At 45.9% G+C, this 21,634-nt stretch overlaps 2 protein-coding genes and 1 pseudogene across 6 annotated transcripts; 1 reads left to right on the top strand and 2 right to left on the bottom strand.

Moving 5' to 3' along the window:
- Nucleotides 1–1,301: 1,301 nt before the first annotated feature.
- Nucleotides 1,302–3,590, bottom strand: LOC144102329 (legumain pseudogene; annotated as a pseudogene).
- A 9,174-nt stretch (nucleotides 3,591–12,764) lies between these two features.
- LOC144101460 (uncharacterized) lies at nucleotides 12,765–16,474 on the top strand. 4 transcript variants are annotated; one of them, XM_077634643.1, is made up of 8 exons: nucleotides 12,765–13,212; nucleotides 13,521–13,583; nucleotides 13,874–13,939; nucleotides 14,739–14,792; nucleotides 15,137–15,196; nucleotides 15,282–15,335; nucleotides 15,393–16,158; nucleotides 16,235–16,474. In XM_077634643.1, exons 1-8 carry the CDS (start codon nucleotides 12,895–12,897, stop codon nucleotides 16,450–16,452), a joined length of 1,599 nt encoding a protein of 532 aa, XP_077490769.1. In that variant the 5' UTR covers nucleotides 12,765–12,894; the 3' UTR covers nucleotides 16,453–16,474. The 4 variants fall into 4 exon arrangements, with proteins under 4 accessions (XP_077490769.1, XP_077490768.1, XP_077490767.1 ...); XM_077634642.1 differs by having other exon boundaries at nucleotides 15,134–15,196; XM_077634641.1 differs by having other exon boundaries at nucleotides 15,282–16,158.
- A 136-nt stretch (nucleotides 16,475–16,610) lies between these two features.
- LOC144101462 (uncharacterized) lies at nucleotides 16,611–20,682 on the bottom strand. 2 transcript variants are annotated; one of them, XM_077634644.1, is made up of 4 exons: nucleotides 20,393–20,682; nucleotides 18,935–19,570; nucleotides 17,778–17,884; nucleotides 16,611–17,540 (listed from the first exon to the last, which is right to left on the bottom strand). In XM_077634644.1, exons 2-4 carry the CDS (start codon nucleotides 19,239–19,241, stop codon nucleotides 16,722–16,724), a joined length of 1,233 nt encoding a protein of 410 aa, XP_077490770.1. In that variant the 5' UTR covers nucleotides 19,242–19,570; nucleotides 20,393–20,682; the 3' UTR covers nucleotides 16,611–16,721. The 2 variants fall into 2 exon arrangements, with proteins under 2 accessions (XP_077490770.1, XP_077490771.1); XM_077634645.1 differs by lacking the exon at nucleotides 16,611–17,540 and having other exon boundaries at nucleotides 17,547–17,884.
- Nucleotides 20,683–21,634: the final 952 nt, after the last annotated feature.

Genomic DNA, 21,634 nt, shown 5'->3' with positions numbered 1-21,634 from the left:
TACTGCTAGATAGGCTATCACATGTCTTTGCGCTGTAAGCGCCTGATCTGTGTAATCGTTAAATATCATCACAGCTGACCTAAGGCCGCCAATGGTAAATCCTAGAACGCCTCCTTCAGGGTCTAGGAAAGTTATGCACATCCTGCATTCGTGCCTGTTATCCGTGGTCATGGCCTATAACTGTCGTGTCCTCTCATGAACTGAGATATTGCTCTAGTTTGTTCGCCGTAGTAGAAATTAATCTACCAATACGAATGAATTGACATTTTGAACAGTTAATATTGGGCGCGAGCTCCAGCATTGGAGCGAGTGGCATTAGCGTCGATCCTGCGTGGCAAGGAGTATCACGTGACTCCTCTTGCTTAGACATCAGAGGGTGCTGGAAACAATTTCTGTGCTTTAAAATGCGCTGATCGCATATTGTGTTTTTCTCTACTCGGGAGTTACTGCGTTGTACATTGATATCATGTGTCATCGCTTTAACAGCAGCACGTTATTTATGCTTCAGTCACGAGGGTTTATCAATGCTTCGATGCCAGAAGTCCATTCCAGAGCTGGGCGCAAGTGCCAGTTTCGATCTGGAAGGTGTGAAGCAGAAAAAAAAACTTGGTTGTTAACCCCTTGAATGCGCAAAAAAGCGGATTTATGCTCTCATGAAACTCGCAAACATTTCAGGGAGCAAGGGTTCTTTCATAGAGTCGTCGCTGATCTGGTTAATAAGTAGCAGCCAACTTTAAAGGAGCTTGATACCATTCATCTCCACAGATTAAAAGTTTAAAGATTTATCTGTGTCGTCCAAGTCATCCAAGAGTTGATATTGTAAGTCTTAACGACCTTCATCGCCCGCAATAAAAACTGTTCAATGAAGCAGTCGAACAGCGCCGCACCTGCCGGAAAAAATCGAAAACAACCGCTCCGCATTGATTTTCACATATCTATATGACTCTTTGTTCTGGACAACACCGCGCCTGCTTTGTTGAAATTTCATTTTCGTCACTGCTTAGTAACCTCGCGACTACTTACCTATGAATGACTATTGGCTTAGAAGCTTCAGTGACGTCCATAACGACAGCAACGTATGCGCTAAATGACGTTTGGGGAATATTGGTAGCTACTCCGTTTTAGCGGTGGATAAAACTCACCATGTCATCTGCATGCAAGAGCTTGTTTACAAGGTGACGTGCTTTATCACCGAAAAATTCACTTTACTGCCGTGTGTGGACTGTAACCATGACCACAAAAGTCATAAACACGAAAACGGAACAGCCTGATACGCTTCATAAAGCAGGAGAGTGATAAAGCAGGAGAGTGACACACGTGATGCGCCTTCCAGCGTCATGTAGGCGCTAACAGATGGCGCTACGTTACGTCCTCACGCCTTGTACTGACTCTGTACTCTGCGCGGCGTACCTTATAGTGGAGATCGTTATACCGTCTTTCTGCAGCTAAAGCTTTGAACGTCGTGAGTTTATCCCGCTAGCTACCCAAGCAGCGCAGGTAATTGGTCCAATATTGGAAAGGATGGTTTCACACTGGACCTTTTAGGGACAGCATTCACTAATACATTGCCAATATTGGGCTGATTACTTGTGCTGCTTGGGTATTCGCTTTTTCGCATCAACATTCGTTTTTTTACAAATAGCAGTACTAGTAGCGAATAATCACACAAATATTCGATTCGGTTAGCTTCGGTTCATTCATTATACAATTCGTATTCGATTCGGGATATATATTCTGAAATTTCGTATGCCATTCTGTACCGAAGCTAAACTATTGTTATTGGATTTGGTTTAGAAGAAGTTCTAATCACAGACCCCTAGATATCGCAACACAAACACTACACTTCGGAGCTAATGTTCGCATTGGATTCGGTTTCGAAAAATTAATAATTGCACAATCCTAGATATTGCAACAGAAACACTGCACCTCTGAACTAATGTTCGTATCGAATACGGTTTCGAAAAAATACTAAACGCACACACCTAGATATTGCAGGAGAAAGACTACACTTCGGAACAAAGATCCTAGATAGTAGTTCTCTCATAACACCAAGTATCAAATAAAGTTTCATCTTCAGCATTTAATGAGCACTAAGAATAGGGAACTCAGTTCGTTTCACACGATAGAAAAAAAGACGTTTGTAAAAGCAAAATCATGGAGAAGAAAGCACATTACACATAGCAGAGCAAAAAAGCACAAACAAAGCACGTAACACCGCAGCTATAGAGAGTCAAAACGGCCGATTTTGATTGTCTTTTCCTTGACCTGTTGTGGTCGTAAACTTCACTAAAGAAGAAATTTATATAACTGCCCTGAGCCTAAACTATGCCTCTAATGGTCGGGTGAGTGCAGGCCGAATCCATGGCTGAAGTGATGTCCCTCATTTGGTACCCGGACTCGCATGCGTTGACCAAGACTCGAAGGTAGTGCAGCGCGTAGGGATTGGCGGACAGACTGAAGCACCTGTCTTCGAAATGGCACAGAGCGGCTTCGTAGCAGTCGAAGTTTACCACATCTGTTTCGGAGGTCAGAAGCGACTTAGCTTTGTCTTTTTTCTCTCCAGCGATGAATGTCGCGATCTCGGCAATTTTCCTCTCAAGGAAATCCCTGTTTTCCAGTGTCTGTTTGCGCTTTTGCTGCAGAGATTTCTTTACGGACGCGCCTTTCGCGTTCAATATTTTCTCATCTAGTATAGCAATGTGCACATTCCAGTTCGGAATGGGCTTGCATGGCCCCTTTTTAACCGTGTCCTGTCGCGGATTCTTCCTGCCTTGAAACTCGCTGAGGTAGAGCTTTCCCATGCTGCTGTCACCGTACTGAGTAACGCGGCTCCCTTTGGTTTTTCTCCGGACTTCATTGTACTGATCACTGAGAGTCGTCGTCATCAAATTGCTCTTTTCCGAGTGCTCCATCCAATTGACGCTGTAGACGTTGCCCAGGGGCACTCCTTTGACCATGTCCGGGCAGAGGGAGTAAGAATACTCGGAGGCGTTAGCTGCCGTCGTGGCATAAAGGTTCAGATCTTTGAGATGACGGCCTCTGAACATGGATCCAGCATAACAAGCCTCCACGTAGACGACCATCTTGGCATACTTCTTATCTTTGTGCATTTTCCTGATCACTCCTATAAACTTCTTCGCGAACAACCTGTCCCTTCCGTTCGGGAATTGCAGGAAACCAGGACCACCGTGTCCCGAGAAGAACACGAAGATGTGGTCGTTGGGGCCGCTGGCGATCACTTTCCCGCTACCGACGCCGATATTCTGGCCTTGAAGCACCCGAAGAAAGTTTTCGGAGGTCACGCTGCCTCCGGTGTAATCCTTGGGAACTCCCTCGTAGACGTTGGGTCCGTTGTGGTATTGTACTACGACTCCTTGCTCAGCGATGTCATCGTACATCATAACAACAATGTTCTCTTTAGGAATGCCATGGGTGCTTAGAACCTGGAACGCGTGGCAGACGTCCGCCTGGTGCCGGTAGTCTTTGTAGCCGTTAGATCTAGCCACAAGAATGGCCCAGCTCTTTGGAGCATCGGCAACGACTACTGGCAGTGCCAGTATAGGCAGCACGAAGAGAAGCGACGGTTCCATCATCGCCTTCTTTTGTGGTCGCGCAAACAGTTGCAAAGCCCTTTTAAATACAACTCAATGGCCTAGCAGCCGAGAGCCATATCGGCGCTATCTTCAAGGGTGCACCCCCGCAATAATGCACGTGATGGTCAGGCAACTCCCACATTTTCCAAGCGAGAATCCAGTTATCAGGAAGCAACTGGATTCACGTGTGAAATATGTGGGAGTCGCCCGTGCATCACGTGTATAATACAAAGCTTGAGTCCAATACTGAGAGGCTAGAACAATAGTCACAATGTCCTGATCTGCACTGCTGTGAGCGCAGCCACCCGATACCCCTTAGCAGGAGCCAGTTGTCGTATCGTATTAAAAGAAAATAAAAATGCAATAATTGCGGTCTTGTAACGACCAGCATTCGCTGATTCCTCTTTTATTTCCAGAAATTTTGAATCGTGCTGATTATGTCGTTGGATGCATTCGCCCAATTTGCACCCAGAAAAAGTTAATAACGCGGCAGTGATTGTACATTCATACCTTTTTTTGCCGCTGTTATCTGTTTAGTGTTCGCCTTCCCGTCACAGGTATTAGGTTCGTAGTGTCTCTTGAGTTCCGAGCTTACGCTATGAAACACTTTTTTTTAGAGGGCTCTGGCTAGAAACAGAAAAGTCAGTGGCCTTAAAGGGGGGATGATGGGGGCACGGCTCTAGGACGTGCAGCTGCAGCATGGAATGCGGAGCGGGGGCAGGCATTGCCTTTCTTAACTGGAAATGTGCTGAATGTTTCAGTTCCAAAACTCACAGCCTTCTCTGACTAGTTGCCTGGGAGTGCAGTTTAAGCCGAAATACATTGGCTAAGGAAACACCTCGAAGCGGAATGCATCGTCCTAGATGAGGTCAAGCATTGGTCAGCACTGCACTCCTCATTCATTTTTCAGTGGATTCCTTTTTTTTTTTAATCATGAACAATCTTGTCACTACAGGTTGAAATATTCTTCAAGGTATCCCTGCCTGGTGCATCATCAGAGAGTCGGAGGTTCTAATATGCAACGTATTAAAACTACTTGACATTTACAATAGAAACGTATAGGTTCTCAGGCCTGGCAGTATGTGCTGAAAGCAATGTGGCCAAAAGAGTCGGAGTTGAAGAAATTATCAGCAGCTTTGCAGCACTCACATTGAGAATAAAAAATTGTCTGTTTTTTTCTTGCTCCCTACAAACTCTCAGTGAGCGAATTTGTTCACCAAGTGCCAATAAGTTGTCTACCGGCATGTAAACACAAAATTTTCGGTTAAAATTGAGTTACTACTTATCAGTATATTACCGCTGACATCAACGCAGTAATTTCAATTGATCTTACACGGTTGCCTTCACAACATAGCAGACTTCTTGGTGGTGCCGGAACATTCTTACGCTTATCTGATAGCGTTTCTGTCAGGAAATAGTTGCCTGCGCAAAAATATCTTTGGGTTACCAAAGAGAAAGTAATCACTGGCACCAAGGTCTGAACAGTAAGGTCAACGCTTAAACTTCATGAAGCCGCGTTCCCACATAGCATGCATCTGAGGGACTTGTGTATTGGCTCATTTCCGTGAATGCCTTGCCATAACGCACTTGCCGTAAACTTCAAAAGTCATTTCGCTTTGATTTCTCCCGGAAGGCATTTGTTCTTGAAAACATACTTCATTCAATCATCGTCTTCTCTGGCGCTCAGTTTAGCGTAAAACGCCTCCTGTATTCTAAATGGCTGTTTCCGTAATCTTTCCAGCTGAAATCTGCACACTAAGTTTCTTTATATAGAGTTGGCAACCATAATGCCTCCATTGCACGAAGTTCGCAGTCCCTTGACTCTAGCTCACACTTGACTACACTAGCCGTCCTGTCACTTCCAGTGCTCTAATCGGACTGAAGTGCTAGTGGGTACGTGCACATAAGTGTTTCAACAAGCAGGAATAAACGACTTACTAGAAGCTCTGAGGGTGTTTGTTTTGCATGAATAAATAATGTTGCCTCGTCATTCTTGCGATTTGATTTGACTGTCTTCCGGTATCTGTCTAAACTCTCTGCAATGGTTGCTTTTAGGGTGAAAGCACTACTTGACTAGCACAGCTTAAAACCCGAGGTATGTGTGAATCCTTAAACTTTGACCAGCTCTGTCAACGCGCGAAACCGGTAACCTCCGAAGCCCCCCCCCCCCCCCCCCCCACCCCACAATTTGCGCGCGGCTACCGATAGCGACTGACGATAAGATCTTGAATGCGGTTGCCTTTGAGATGGTGTTGCCTCTAGTTACTTTTGCATGTTCTATTCACGTTCAGTCAGTGGGTAGGGCCCCTTCGGCCCAGCGAGGTGGATGCGATACGTCCGCCCCATTTCAGGATGAGTATCTTGCATGCTTCACTCTTTTCATTATCACGTTACTGTTACATTATCTCCCTTTCCTTTATATCTTCACATATTCAGTCGACAAACCTCCTGCGCACTGACCTTCTTCGCACACTCAACCATTTCTTCAGGGTGTGCACCCTTTTTGTATGTCTATCTTTTCCTTGGTTCTCTCCTTTCTATTTCCTCTCCCTTTCCACTTTTTTTCAGAATGAACCTCGCCGGTCATCTGCTGTGCGCACCCTGGGATCTTCTTCTTCTTCTCCTCAAGTAATATGGCACATACACCCTGGGATGCCTGGCTTTCTTCTTCGTCTTCTGTTATACATTTCCTTTGTTACTTCATATCCATCACTTTCTTCTCTTGGTGTCCTGTTCACCTTGTTATTTTATTTTCATGATAATAGTTTTTCGGCTTTCTGGCACCTTCAACGTTTCATTATGCCTCCGTTTCACAATAAAACAGCTCTACGCGGCATTGTCACCCGCTGTGCTCACGGAGCCCTTAGGCCACTAATTTTACCGTGCCCATCTTTATTTTTCCGATTGAATTTTTCCCTTAAATTCAAATTTTGGCCAAATGCACCCTGTTCTTTATTTGTTGCTTGGTTTAAGCCTGTTGATGCTGCGCAGGTGCAGGCTTCTTGCTCATTCCGCTTTATTTTTGCCTTTAGTTTTCGATTTTAGCATGGAATGAGACTCCGATTGGGGCCTGATGCCATTCGACACTTCAGTTGCCCTGAATTCCTGCGTAATGAGTACTCCCGTTTTCACATGCTGGGAAGGTGTTTGTATCAGTTGATTTTTGTTTTCTTCCACCCGCCGCGGTGGTTAAGTGGTTACGGCGCTCGTCTGCTGGCCCAAAAGACGCGGGTTCGATCCCGGCCGCGGCGGTCTAACTTCAATGGAGTCATGATGCTAGAAGCCCGTGTACTGTGCGATGTCAGTGCACGTTAAATAACCCCAGGAAGTCGAAATTCCGGAGCCGTACACTACGGCGTCCCTCAGAGCCTGAGTCGCTTTGGGGCGTTAAACCCCATAAACCAAACCATTGGTTTCTTTCTTGTTATCCCTGCAGCAATGAATTCAGTCTATCTGTATGTCTTGAAAAAGTCGTTGGCGAGTTGCTGTTTCAACTGTTTCTGGTTTCTGCTACTCAAATTGTTGTATACCATATAAATGCTCGAACAATAATTGCGATTCTTTTCGCACTGTCAGTCGCCACATTCATGTATGTCTTCGAAGAACTCTTGTGTATATCGCTTAATCAGTGTGTCTTTGTACCGCAGCGGTGGTGCTGAACTACCGCAACGGGTCTGCGCAAGGGAAGAAATGCGAGGATGAAAGACGGAACAGAAGCAGAGTAGCGCGCGACATCCGTCGATTACGTAAGGAAGATTGGAGCAGCAACAAGAAAGATGTCAGCCGACGCTCAAATACTCCAGCTGGAGCGTAGATTCGTGCTTTTTAGTAATTTTATTCACTGCCCAACCTTGGCCCATTGTGACTACTGCAAGTGTCGTTCGAACACCTATTGTTCACTCCTCCCTTAGCCTTATCTCTAAAGCAGGTCGTAATTACACCTGAACCGAAAAATCAGCTAGAAAACTCAATACAGTGAGTGATATTTCTGAAAAGGAACGGGAGTACAATCTCGCAGTGTCGCTTATCACCCCAACAAAGAGAGGTTTTATTGCGAACATTATGCGCTTGACGTGAGTGCAGACATGTGAGCGGTTCCATTGTAATCCGAGAGCAATCTTTTTCAGGCTACTTCCTTCTGCCGTATGGGACGGTGGCTGTAGAACAATGTCACTCTACATCTCTATCAGAAATCGTCCTAGCGGTGATGAGGACCCTGAGGAAACTTTGTCATCGTTATCATCAGCCTGGCTACGCCCACTGCAGGCCTTTCCCTTATCTCACCAATTAACCCTGTCTCATGCACTTGGTCACCTTATCTCCTCAAGTTTCCTAATCTTATGCACCCGCCTGTACGTATGACGCCCCCTGCTACACTTGCCTTGTATTAGAATCCAGTCTGTTACCCTTGACGACCATCGGTTATCTTGCCTTCATATTTCATGCCTTGCCCGTGCCCATTTCTTCTGCTTGATTTCTACTAGGAAGTCATTAACCCGCGTTTGTTTCCTGACCCACTCTGCCCTCTTCCTGTATCTTAGCGTTACAACTATCATTTTCCTTTCCACAGATTGCTGCGTTTCCCGTAATTTAAGTTGAACTCTTATGGCTAGCTTCCACATTTCTCCCACATAGGTGAGTACTCGTTAGTTGCAGCTGTTATATAATTTAATCTTGAGAAATATTCTTAAAATGCGATTAATGGCCTGAGAGAATGTGCCAAGTGCGCTCCGCCTCAATCTTAACCTTGTTATTTCTGTCCTGTAATCCAGATCTGCGGACACTACCTGCCCTAAGTACACGTAGCACTTCCCATAGCACTTCCAGCGCCTCGCTACCAACTGTGAACTGCTGTTTTCATCCGAAACTGTCGAACATTACTTTGGTTTCCTTAATATTGTTACGTAGTGGAGACAGTAGTTTGCCAGTCAGAAAGAGAGCGAGAAATGCTTTTAGAATAAACTGTTTATTGGGGCTCACTCGTGTCCTAAAATAACTCAATTAATCGCCCGCGTTTGCAACACGCATGCTCGGTAGGTGTGGAAAAGAATACCTGCCGCTCTCGGCCGCGCTCAATTTAAAGGTGGCAATGAACCATTAAGAAAAGGCGCCTAACCAACTGCAACAGCCTGCAACATTGTGAAAGCAACCACGCCTGGATGCGATCATTGATGTCTGGCCGCATCTCGCGCCACAAGCAAACCGGTTAAGCCAAGTGCCGGTGGCTTTGAGCGTGAACAAACATTGCAAAGATTCAGGGCAATGCTAATGTTTAGACCAAGCATTCAGCTCGATCTTTAAAAGTCCCTGATCATGCATTGAAATTCATCCCCTGAGTGACTTAGCAAGGCAATGTCAATAGCGAATCCAAGGTTAGAGGTATTCTCCATTAAGTATTATCCTCACTTGTCCCAATCCAGGCCCCAAAACACCTGCTGTAAGCAGGCGGTTAAGAACAAGGGCGAGAACGTCTCCTTGCATCACGGCTTTTCTTATCGATTTTTTTATAGCTGGCTTAATGGAGGATGGTGGTGACTGTGCAGCCGTTACAGGTACCTTCCAGTATTTTTGACAGGCCTCATCTACACACTGCTGCCGTAATGCCTGCATCACTGTTCAGGTTTCGACTGAGTCAAATGTTTTATCGTAATCTGTGAAGGCTATATATAGTTCATAATCGGTGCAGTTCTCTATCACCTGACACAGTTTGAATAAGGTCCGTTGTGAAGCAGACTTTAAGAAATCCTGCCTGATCATTTCATTGACTGAAATATGAGGTTGTTCTGACACTCTTAGCGATTACTATAATAAACAATTTATAGGGGATGGGCACTAGCTGGTCAGCTTGCAATTTTTTTTTAAAGTTTGTGATGGCCCTTTTCGCATAAATTAAGACAATGTTAACGTTCTTCCAGACTTCCGGCACGCTCAAGATCGTAAGGAATTGCGTATACAGGGTGGCTAGTTTTTCTAGCACAATATTCCCACCGTCGTTCAACAGGTCCGCTCTTACCTGATCCTCAACTGCTGCTTTCGTTCTTTGCATTGCCCCTAAGGATTTCTTTACTTCCTTGTTCTTTACTGGCGGGATATCACATTACTGTGCTCTACAGCCCTTCTCATTAACATCCTGATTACACACACTACCGTATAGGTGTGCGTAGAACTCAGGCTTCTTTGATCATCTTATTCATGATGCTAATGACACTGCCTTCTTTGTCTCTTTAGCGCGCATAAGTAATTTTTGTTTATGCCTAGTTTCCACTTCAGCACTTCTAGGCTGCTTCGGTTCTTTAGAGCTTGCTCGATTCTCACATATTACACTTTCTCATGTCGGTTACCTGCACTTGTTGATTCGCTTTAGCAACTCTGCCAGTGGCATTCTGTCTGTGGAGTTAAAGGCGTTCATGCTTTGGCGTTCCTTAATCAGATATTTTGTCTCCTGAGAGAATTTACCCGTATCCAGTCTAATCATCATGGTGGACCACATATGGCAAGGCCTATAGCCACACTTGGCCTCTGGCTCACTTGAAGGTCAACCGGCAATGCACGGCGAAATCTGCTTTACCGAGCGTAGTGAAGCTTTCGCTTTAAAATCCCGAGAGTTCTTCCTCTAAACCCACACTGCGGCAATTCGCTTAAGAATATTGAATGCGCTATGCTATCGAAAGCTTTCTGAAGGTCCAAAACTATAACCAATGCTTTATGCCATTGTGTGATGCGGACCAAATAAACTCAGCAAGCGATACTCCTCTGTCACCCTTGAAACGTGCTGCCGTGCCCTATGCTCCCGAACTAAGCGAGGCTTTAGCACGCATCATGCGCACCTTTGGTGTTCATATCGCCCACGTTCCGACAAGAAAACTGCGCCATGCGTTGGTAAATGTCAAAGACCCCCTTCCCAAAGAAAAATATCCAGGCGTAGTGTGCAAGGTTCCTTGTTCCGACTGTGACTACGCATACATTGGCGAAACCGGAAATTTCGAGAGGCGGCTAAAAGAACATAGTAACGATGTACGCAACAAAAAAGTGGATTCAAATGCTATCGCCGAGCACGCAGTATCTACAAGCCATGACATCGACTGGGGTCGGGCACACGTGCTTTCAACCGAAAAGAAGCTATACCCTCGCCTGCACTTGGAATCATTAATCATCCAAACTACTAGTCACACCCTCAACCGCAACGATGGAAATCTTAACCCAATCTACCCTCCACCGTAAGCCTGAATCTTTGGAGGAGTGCCTTCCTGACTTGTCGCCCATGGAAACAGTAGCAGGCATCCTCCCAAACACATTGAGCGAATCCCCGACTAACACATGCTCAATGCCATGGCCTATTTACTGAGCTCCCAGCCTTGTTCCAAAGCTATCCGCAGTAATCGCTGCAGATATGCGTCCAAATCATCTCTTTTGTCATCGAAAGGAGCCATCAGCTTTCTTGGACACACTCCGGCTGGCCTGGTAGGTTCTGTAACCGCTAAGGAATGCTGATAATTGTCCGTGATATCCTCATATCCTCCTGCGACATGCATCTGTTTCCACAAAAGACACTCCTTCTCCCATTCAATCCTTGTTATCTCCCGTTATTCTGCCTCGCAAGCTCTCTTAGCCTCTCGGTCTTCTGCCTCGCAAGCGTCTGCGCATGCTTGCGCCCTTTCCTCTCTTTGCGTACTTGCCTCCTTTCTCTGCCTCTCTGCCGCCTCGTCATAGAGACTCATCACCTCTTCCTTGCTTAACCATAGCTTGAGAGCCAGTTGTAATGTTTTTGCCAAATCCATATTTTCTGCCGTAGAGAGATCAGAAAGATCCAAGACAAAACAAAAAAAAAACACAAGGAAATGAATCCTTGCAGGTTCGCCACCAACTTTGTCAAATATCCTCGGAGAGCATTCGGGCTGAGAGAATGGACTAGCCGAAAAGTGTTCTCACGGAGAGGCGCATTTAATACAACCTACGTGACACAAACACTAGTGCACAAAACTAACAGAATTAACACAAAACACGAAGACTACCAATACACACGACCCGGGAACACCCAGTCTACTACCGTTCGGTGTTCGTGCTCGCGATTCGGTGCTGACGAAGCGCTGCATGGGTCCATACAGTGGCATCCAGGTAGCCGGCGTCGAGGTGGATTTCGAAGGTGTCAGGCTGGCGTCACTGGCGGCGTCGTTGGCGGCGTCGTGCGAGCTTCGTGTCCAAGTACCCGTGGAGGTGTTGCTGGTGATGCTGGCGTTGTGGGCAAAACCCTGATGGGTGGCAACAGAGCTGGAGGCATCCCTGGCCGTAGCAGGTGGTTGCGTCAGCCGTTGACTCCCCTGAACGAGCTCAGGAAAGGCAGCAAGTACACGGTGCGACGCCGTAGAACTCGAACTCACCGGAGCAGTAGCCGGCGTTGCCCTCTTCCATCCGAGGTGTTCCTGACCCGCCGGAACCTCCACTTCTATGTTCTACCCCCCTCCCCCCTCCCCTCGTGCTACGTTGCTGCTGCTGTTGTTGTGAGGAAGCATCGAAAGGAAAGTGCCTGGACCGGCTCACTGCCTCAAGCTGGGCCACAATCGTTGCCACGTGCTCAAAGTAGGTGAGTTGAAAAAGTGGGGAGCAAAGATTGAAAAAAAAAAAAAGACGCGCGCTACTATATCCCGGGCCAATCCCGGAGGCAGTGCAGTACCGGGCTAACCTGTGGCGGAGGTGAGGGAAGCTTCGAGTACTCCGCAACATTCCAAAAATAAGTTTAATATCTTGGGCCAAAAGAGGACCCGTATCATATATTCCCGTGCCACGCTATCCCTCGCGTTCTTATAACCTTGGCGTTGGTACACGTCATCCTTTTCGTCATCGTCATCTCTTCCCACAACACATATCACTTCTTCATCTTCGTTATTCCTGGCTTAACACACGTGATGCTTATCGTTATCCTCGTCGCCTTCTCCAAACTTCTTTAGTTCATACTTCTATTTCAAACTTCCTATCACATGTGACAGCCTGACAGCACTCATTCCTACATCGTGCAGAAAGGCCTTCAAAGCTACAGCAGCACTTGGATGCCTTGGAGTCATGCGCGAGGAAAAATAAACTCACAAGAGGTAGCCTAGCCTACAGCCTGCGTTGCATACACGATTTTACCGAGGGCTGCTGGGAGAGGGAGAAAATACTCTCGAACCGCGCGCTTCTCCAGCCTACCACGGTGGCCAACTGGCTGCGGGCTGTTACATCGCCGGCTCTTACCTTCTCGGCGTAGCTTGTTTACAGATATCCGTACCTTATCGTGATTTTCTCGCCTTTCGCAACTAATGCCGCGATGCCGTACTCGGCGCGAACTTCAACTGGTCAGCACTGCGTAGTCGTCGGCTGTGGCAACAACCAGCGTAAAAGGAAAAACATCGCCGATAGCACTTGCGCCAAGCATGCTGTGTCCAGGTCTCAGTGCGGGTGTGACATGTTCATGTTGCACCGATTTCTCGTCGACCCCGAGTTGAATCGTCAGTGGACGTCGCTGGTTAACAGAAAGGACTTTGCCCCGACTACAAACTCGCGCGTCTGTTCTCTGCATTTCGTCGATGGCAAGCGAACGGAGCAAAACCCACTGCCCATGCTGAATCTCGGCTACGAGCGAAAGGCAAGTACAATTATTGTCGTTTTACGTATAGTAAACATGCAATTTGCTTGCTGCAGAGCTTAAATGTTTATTATGCTGCATTTTGCATGCGTAAAAGCACGGACAGCATTTGTCACTTTTTTTTTCCATTGCCTGCTCCATCACCGGGCACGTTTCGCGACAGCGGTGCGATATGCGCTGGTTGGCCGCAGATTGAACTTAAAACGTTGTCGATAACGTAAAAGTGCAGCTTTACAACTTCAACACCGCCATATGTGATGTACAGGAGCGCTTTTTATTTCCGTTAGTAGAAATAATAATCGTTTCAGGTCATCCACGGCCGCAGATGCCTGATGCGCGATGACCGTGGTCCACCACCTGTCAAACGAAAGGTCAGATTGTTGAGTCTGTACATGGAAATGCTGGAACTCACGTTACATTTGATGGGAATAACGCGCTGCACACGGAAAAACAACTGAAACGACGGCGCTTGCACAAGCGCCCTCGTTTCAGTTGTCGTTTTTCCTCGTGTAGCGGGTTATTCCCACCAAAGTCCAAGCGCCGTCGTTTCAGTTGTTGTTTTTCCTTGTGTAGCGCGTTATTCCCATCAAATGTACAACCAACTAGCCCACATTGCTGCCTTGCTAGCTGTTGCTCACGTTACACTTGTTTCGCATTTTAGAGACAAGAAAGCCCAAGTGACGAGTCCGAAGCATCTGATGCAGTTCAGCAGACGGCACCGCACAATGTAAGAAATGCGCATTTATTATTTCACAATATTGTTAGCATTTATCGGGCTTCTACAGGAGCGGGCTGAAGTACAGACAGGTGGCAAGGTGTTTCAAAGCAATAAAAACACAGCAGTCTCAAATATTCGGTTCAGACGAATGCACAGCTGTGAAATTCGAGCAAGAAATGAGACTCGTGTACAAAAAATATACAGAACAGCAATTTCACAAACGCGAGTCTTTTAGAAAGATCATACAGTGCAACAAAGGCATCAAGTACCATATCTAGTTATACATTGGTAGGCAGATGGCTTTAGGCACTTATCTATGCTGATGCCGCCATGTAAAGCAGAGAAAAGGAATTGTGCAGTGCACTGGCTTTCAGAGCTCATGATTTTGAGTATTGTGCAATTTGTTGCCTAAACAGAGTGTAGCACTGTGAGGGAAATTTTCCCAAAATATTTGAGCATGCAAGAGGTCCTATGCAGAGTGACGTCTGGAGCAACACACTCACGTATAGCACACAAAAGGTGCGAGGCATTTGTCATGTCATTTGCACTGAATCTGTCTCGACAAGCTATGACTGTTCTAGTGAAGCCAGAGTTATTGTACGGAGAAGCTTGTTAAGCATCATCACATGCTAGATAATTTGAGATCAGGGTTATTTGCACTGTTTCATAACATGTATCATCCAACACAGAAGATTCCATAGCAAGCCTGTCCTCAATCAGCAAACAGTGTTAGTGTGCATTCACTATTTGATGCTTTGCAATGTGCTGAGAAAGTAGACTCACAGCTAATGTACTTCTCTGTTGGCAGGTTGTTTGTATCGGACATCACTCGGTCAGCCTGCCTTTCAGCCACGGAGTGAAAGTATGCATGCTCTCATCATTCCTTTGTTGCTGAAGCTAAATTGCAGCCATCTGTTGCACTTTCTTTCACAGGTTATCAGTAATGTTCAAGATGTATTTGCAACCAGTAACAAACTAGATGTAAGCATGCATGCACATACAGGTCCACTACATACTGAAATAGGCCGTTTTTGCCATTCTTGTGTTTGTCTGCCAGCAAGTTGTTAACCCTCATGGCTATAACTATCAAATCTGTATTAATTTCCAAAAACAAGCTTGCTATGCACCAGTAAACTGGATATAAGCTTGCATGCTGTCCGAGCTTCCAGACGGTCGTTTCTGATGTTGCCTCTTTTTTTCTAGCAGGTCTCATTAAAAACTGATGCTGCTTCGTCTCGCCTAGACGCTAGCTTTGAAGAAACAACTGTGAGTGCTCATACAAAGTTCACTTTTCCAACCAAGACAACCTGCATTGCCTTCATGTTTTTCTTTTCCTGCATTTTTCCGACAGATGGCCGCTGACCAACAAAACAGCAGTTTGTCAAGGGAGGAAACAGAAATGAAGGTAATTTATAAGAAAATGGATTCTCAAAACAATATAAAAGATTGTTTATTATTTCAGGTGGAGAAGAAAGACAACTCTACACAGTGGGAATTGGAGGAACCAGTCCCAGACCACACATATGCAGACACAAATGACAGTTCAAACACTCCTCTTACAATGAGAAGCATTCACTTTCAGTACTTAACGCCACAAGACGTACACTTCTACACTTGCCTCCCGTTTGATGCTTTTAATAAGCTCATTCTTTTACTGAGGGCCAATGGCACAAAAGTAGGGGGAATATTGGGTTTAGAACAACAGCTGTTGCTCACACTTATGAGACTAGGACTTGGGCTCCTCTGTGGGGACCTTGCAAGAAGATTCAGCATTTCAATTGCGACAGTGTCAACAATATTCTCAAGTATGATGTCCACCTTAGCTAAAGTAATGGAAGACATAGTGGTGTGGCTGCCTCGGTCAGTAGTTTATGACAGTATGCCGTACACCTTTGTCAAGAATGGCTACGGCCGCACAACATGCATATTTGACTGCACAGAGGCGTGGTTGCAAAGACCCAAGAAATTAATGGCAAGGGCACAGAGCTACAGCGCATACAAAGGGTCAAATACTATCAAGTTTTTGACAGTCATAGCGCCCAACGGGCTAATCATGTTAGTATCAGATGTATATGGTGGAAGGGCCTCCGATAAATACATAGTTCGGACATGTGGTGTGGAGGACTATTTACTCCCAGGCGACGAAATTATGGTAGATCGTGGATTCAAGCTTGAGCCACATCTTGAAGCACAAGGAATCCGCATGAATGTACCGGCCTTCACCAGAGGTATGTAGACTGTTCTCTACATTGCAAGCTTTCATGCACCACTGGGTTTGAAATGCTCATATTTGTTGTCTTTTAGGAAAGAGTCAACTGTCTGAAAAAGAAGTGACAAAAACCAGGCGAATCGCTTCACTGCGCATCCATGTGGAACGCGCTATCAATCGGATAAAGACTTATCGAATTTTTAAGCAGGCTTTGCCTATCAAGTCAAAAAAGCATATCAACACGATTGTTTTCGTTTGTGCTGGCCTATGCAATCTGAAGGGCCCTCTGATCAAAGAGCAGCAAGAACAATAAAGGTTCAGCTTCAATCCCAGTACTGTTAGGGCTTGACTCATTTATTTCAAATGCGAACGTGCGATTAACACTCTAAGAAAGCAAAAAAATGCAGAACACAGGCATCACTAACAGTGCACTCTATGGCCGCTGCGTCTTTAGGAGACAGCTGTGCAAGGAGGAGGAAGTTCCTGCTGTGCATCATCAGCCTTGGTTATATCCACTGCACCATAAAGGCATCATCCAGCTGAGACTTATGTTATCCTCGTAAATTTAGCAACCAACTCCCTTCACAGCCTAGGCAATATTATGCTCTCAAAAAAGCTTTCAAGAATATTAATGTGGGTTTCCATGAATCCTTCATCTCTCTTGACTGGAATCAATGCTCCCCCTTGGTCTACATGCAAGTACAGGTAGCAAACAGTGCTCCCTACCAGGTTCAGGTGCAGCTGTGCCTGAACTTGGTAGTAGTATTTATGTGCTGCCTTTAGTACACCTGCAGAATCTAAGCAAAAATCTGCCTTGCACTGCCCCTCCTTAATTAATTCGTCCGGATGTACATGCCGCAAGCTATATAGGCATTTAACCTCTAAAAGTGCTGGGGGGTGGCAATCGCAGACAAGCAAACCGTCTGGACTACACCCAAGATACGGATACCTTGGATGAATCATCAAACCACAATCTTCGAGTCTGCAATTTGTATGCTTTGTTTGAAAAGCAGCAAGAGCACGCTGTTTCGCTAACTGCTCATAATTTATACCATACTGCACGGCAAGGCTGGTAATGCAGTTGTCATTAAGTATTCTCTTCATTAATGACTCGCAATTCAATCGTTTGGAACTGCAAACATCTTTGAACAATGAAGCAGTTATCCTGCCCTTGCGGTGGGAAAACCACTCGGCACAGTTTCTTTGCTCCCTTGTGGCAGATTCAATTTTTTTTGCAGAGGTCATGGTAAGGCTGAGCTTATCCACTGCTCGCTCACTTCCAAGCAGCTTTCCGAATTTGAGGTTGCACAGAGGTCTTTCGAGAGTAATCTCGAAGTCGTCCACTGGTGGCTCCACTTTGTTCAGCTGCCTTTCTTTGCACTTCGGTGACTGGAAGGCAACCTGAAAAAAATGTCTTCATTAGTCTAGTTATAAATTTTTATTAAGGGCAAAGATGTTAAGAAGTCTGACTATAACAGTTTAAGCAACAATAAAAGGGCGGCAACACTGCCTTGTCAGCAAGATTACATTGAGCATGGCTGTGGGTTCAGGTCATTCCTAAAGCTTGCATTCCAATTCAAGATAAATGAGTCAAGTTATGTTCATGCATGACAAAGGCTTATGCATTTTTGTCGCTACCCTCTCTGAGTGATGTGCCGCTTGTTGCCTCTGGACACTTGCTGGTGCCTGAGAAGGTTGCTGGATCTCCCTTCTCGTCGTCATCAATGTGTTGTGGAGAAGGGTGCCTGCAAATGAAAAGCATCACCACAATGCCTAACAGCCAATTTCATTCCATGAAAGGCACTCAAACTCGCACCTACATATAGTAGTCAATGTACTACCTACATTTTCAAAAATATGACAGTGCAATCAGGACAAGAGTGAATAAATGGATGGATCAGCCCAGTGTTCACTTGCAACTGCATTCATCAAAAAAGTAGAAAATATGTTCTACAATGAAAATTTTTCATATGTGGCTAGCACGTGCTCCGAGGAATTGTCAATGCTTGGCAAAGTCTTTCCACAAACTAACATTCAAAGATATAGATCCCTTTTACACTTACACTCTATTTTTCTCCTTACAGTGTTCCATTTCAGTTTATCCTCACAGCACATAACTGCACTGAATATGCAGCTCTAACTAAGAAAGAAATCACCTCTTTCATACGGAACACTGCAAAATGGGACTAAACACATACAGCGGTGAACTTTTTTTTACATTAAATGCAGCATTCATTCTCTCCCAGATACACGTGTCAATGAGCAAATTTTTTTTCTTATGAGCCGGAGTTCTCAAAAATGGCTTCTCTTCCCTTGGAAAGAAATGAAGCTCTCATTATTCGTGTTCTGTGTTACCGACAATACGAAAATTTGTCGTCCAGCCAGCCATTACACAGAATTCAAACAGGTTCATGATTTTTCTCATTCACATGTGCTTGCAAACAGATTTTTCTTGGAATGTGAAATATCTTCAAAAAGTGCCAATTGTTTTCTCCTCTGTCTGCGAAAATGACTGGCTTCCAAAATGAGCTGCATGTGTATTCCATATAGAGTACATAAGCTCTATATCTTAGATCAGTTTTCACTCATGAGTGTCCATGGTCCTCATTGTGCTACTGAACTTCTAGAAACTAATGACTTTGATCACTTGCCACTTCCTTGTTGTAGAGCCTTACTCGTACTATATGCAGCAAGTGACAATGTTATCTGACACTGAATACCAGCAAAGCACACTCATATTACTACACCGGCAACCAGCTTGTTTAATAGATGTGTGTCATCTCAGCAATACTCACTAGGAATATTGAAGAGCTCGCCATAAGGTGACTTCTTGATGTGGTCTGCGAGTTCTTCTTTGCTTGCAAAATGCTTGACCTTTCGGGTCGGCCTTGGGTGCTGCGTGCTTGCGGGGTCCACCGTTGACCTCTTAAGATTGAAGGACATGGAATTGAGAAGGGCCGGCTCAACATTTCTCTTTGTACCCCGATTCCAAGCTGCCGTCTTGTCGGTACATGAGATGCCAGTGATGCCTAGCTGGACGCCCATTTCTAGCTTCCACAACAGGGCACCAATATGGCTACAAACACGTGCTTTTCCAGCCATGCAAGAACAACCAGCAGTCACCACTTGACCATTCTTCCGCACACAGGCCCATGGCAACCATGGTTTTTTGTTTGCTGCCTGAGAGGGTCGCACATCGGCCTTCACATACACAATATCAGCAGCTGCTTCGTGACTCAGCACCCGGCCCACCCAACCGCACTGCAGCTGGTTATAAGAGTCCAGGCTTTTGTACGCCTCTGCCTCTTTAAGATCACAGGCCTTTGATCTAATCAAGTAGCATACAATATGAGCACTTGTTATGCTTGGCCAGGGTTTGGTGTCATCTGTCCACTGCTGCACGAGCAGGGGATGAGCATGGATGTCACCATCTGAAAAAAAAAAAGACGGCATGAAAAGGACATTACAATAAAGATACCTCCAAAGGCCGGCAAAAGTGCATTGGGCGCTACAGCTCTTAAGGAGATATGTACGATCATGAGTTCACTGTAGTGCTGCCATAATATGGATCCCACAGTTGCTTCTGCCTTCTTGAAATTTGAGCAGTGCAAAACAGATGCGATAATGCTGGTTAACTGCCCGAATACAAGGCACACAAGTCCGATCGCAAAGCACATATAGTTGCGCAAAATACTCTGACGCAACAGGAGTTGGCGACCTTACACATATTTCGGCAACTGGGCAGACTATCAACACTGCCTCGCACATAATCAAATTGCGCTCTCACGGCTACGTGCGCTCGTGCAGCCTACGTACGAGGCGTGAAGGGTATACCAATCTCGTTCTTTCCAACTTTCTGTTTCGTGACGCATCGAGCGAGTTCCACATTGCAGTGGTGTGGCTATGTGGGACGCGGCCTACAACGGGAAAGAGCACGCGTACTGACGAAGCTAATTCGAAGGATTTACATGTAGTAGAACGTACGGTACACGTCAGATGCGGCCAAAGACGAACTGTGCGGGATTGCCGGAGCCCTCGCGAGTAATTTCGGAACGCCAGCCCATCGGTGGCAGAAGGCAGCGCAGATCGACGACTCGCAGTCAGCGTACTGCCGGCCCTTCATTCCGCTGAATGTCAGGTGGCCCGCGGTAACTTACAAAGACTGTAACACGCTACGTAGCCGTTAAAAAACGATATTTATTTGTTTACTACGGTTATTCATTATTTTAGTAGTAAGTAGCACAGACACTCACCTATCGTGATCGTTTGCTCCGTCGATGCAATAACGGGCGGTTGGTGGCCTTGACCACCAGCGCTTCCAGCCGCTTGCGCCTTTCAAAATGCACACGTATACGGCTTCAAGCTCACCACTGCTACGTTTCGGCAGATTTATTTTGCGACCGGGTGCCGGCAGAACGACGAGCTGCACTCCAAAACACGCTGAGACGCAACGCAGCCCGAGCAGCCCAAGCCAAAAGTAACAGCCCGTAACGGCAACGCCGCTACGCGGCGCTGGGGTCTAGCAATATGGCAGCCCCCAGGTATCGAAACTGAAATCGTGTATATGCTGGACTGTTTCTTTCAACCTCTGCGGAGATGTAGGGTGGCCGCTGCAGGGGGGGTAGAGGAGGCTTTAACAACCCTCTAGTGTAATCAGCTTTGCTAATAGTGATGACTAAATTCACCAACTGAATATCAGTGTGATAGAGCTCCCCGAAAGATGCCAAAAAGATCGAATGTCGACTTTTACAAACCTCTGCGCAGTGTCAAAATTTGAACAAGAAGAGTAAAAAATGCCATAATGGGGCAAGATACTCAAGTTGAAAGATTTTTGGTGATGATGAAGAAAGTCAAGTGGTTTAGCGAGAAGAAAAAGACAGCGCTCGCGGCATTACTGTCATCCCGTAGGGCGCGTGCTAAGAAGTCGAGCGCCACTGTCAGCCTTCCACGTTTCCAGCGCCCGGCTTCAGCGGCAATTGGCCGTCGCCTCCCGTAGCTGTTCTTGGACGAGAGACTCCGAAGGTCATGTGCTTTCTCCATTAATCTGCCCTGAACCATGGCAGGTGAGGTGAACCAGGCTAAATTTTAGTGCGCTGGACCCAGAGCCCCCACTCCCCGATTTCGTCATCATCTGTGCCGTCACGCCTTGGAAATTTAACAAATAAAAGCAACTGAGCACCAATACTAGTGAGCTACAATGGTGATCTAGCTTAGTATGGAGTAAGAAGAAGGCCTCGTTTAATCTCAACGGACCGCACTAAAGCCATCCTCTGCGTTTTGCTCACTAATTACGCCTTTTGACAGGAGAGAAAATACAGTGCGCACACGAATATAGTGCCTGGACCACTCGGTTGTTAGGCGACCTGTAGGTCCGGTGTCGGTGTCAGATCACTGTGAATCACGCTATTACTAGTGACAGCCATTTATAGAAGCTTAAGCTAGAGGTTAAAATCTTATTGTCTTCCGAAGTCAACTTGTGCATTGGATTGAGCACA

The sequence above is a fragment of the Amblyomma americanum genome, chromosome 8 (assembly GCF_052857255.1).
Source record: "Amblyomma americanum isolate KBUSLIRL-KWMA chromosome 8, ASM5285725v1, whole genome shotgun sequence".
NCBI lineage: Eukaryota > Metazoa > Arthropoda > Arachnida > Ixodida > Ixodidae > Amblyomma > Amblyomma americanum.
Note: the sequence above shows the minus strand (reverse complement) of the source record. Positions and strands in the feature narration are given on the sequence as shown.

What these genes read in the sequence shown, in the direction of transcription:
- LOC144101462 (XM_077634644.1), bottom strand. Translation starts at nt 19,241, where the DNA reads ATGGCTGGAAAAGCACGTGTTTGTAGCCATATTGGTGCCCTGTTGTGG. An exon ending in CGAGCTCTTCAATATTCCTA is followed by an intron (nt 17,885 to 18,934) that starts GTGAGTATTGCT and finishes TTTCATTTGCAG; the next exon opens with GCACCCTTCTCCACAACACA. An exon ending in CGGCACATCACTCAGAGAGG is followed by an intron (nt 17,541 to 17,777) that starts GTAGCGACAAAA and finishes CATTTTTTTCAG; the next exon opens with GTTGCCTTCCAGTCACCGAA.
- LOC144101460 (XM_077634640.1), top strand. Translation starts at nt 12,895, where the DNA reads ATGCCGTACTCGGCGCGAACTTCAACTGGTCAGCACTGCGTAGTCGTC. An exon ending in AGCAGACGGCACCGCACAAT is followed by an intron (nt 13,940 to 14,738) that starts GTAAGAAATGCG and finishes CTCTGTTGGCAG; the next exon opens with GTTGTTTGTATCGGACATCA. An exon ending in TGTACCGGCCTTCACCAGAG is followed by an intron (nt 16,159 to 16,234) that starts GTATGTAGACTG and finishes GTTGTCTTTTAG; the next exon opens with GAAAGAGTCAACTGTCTGAA.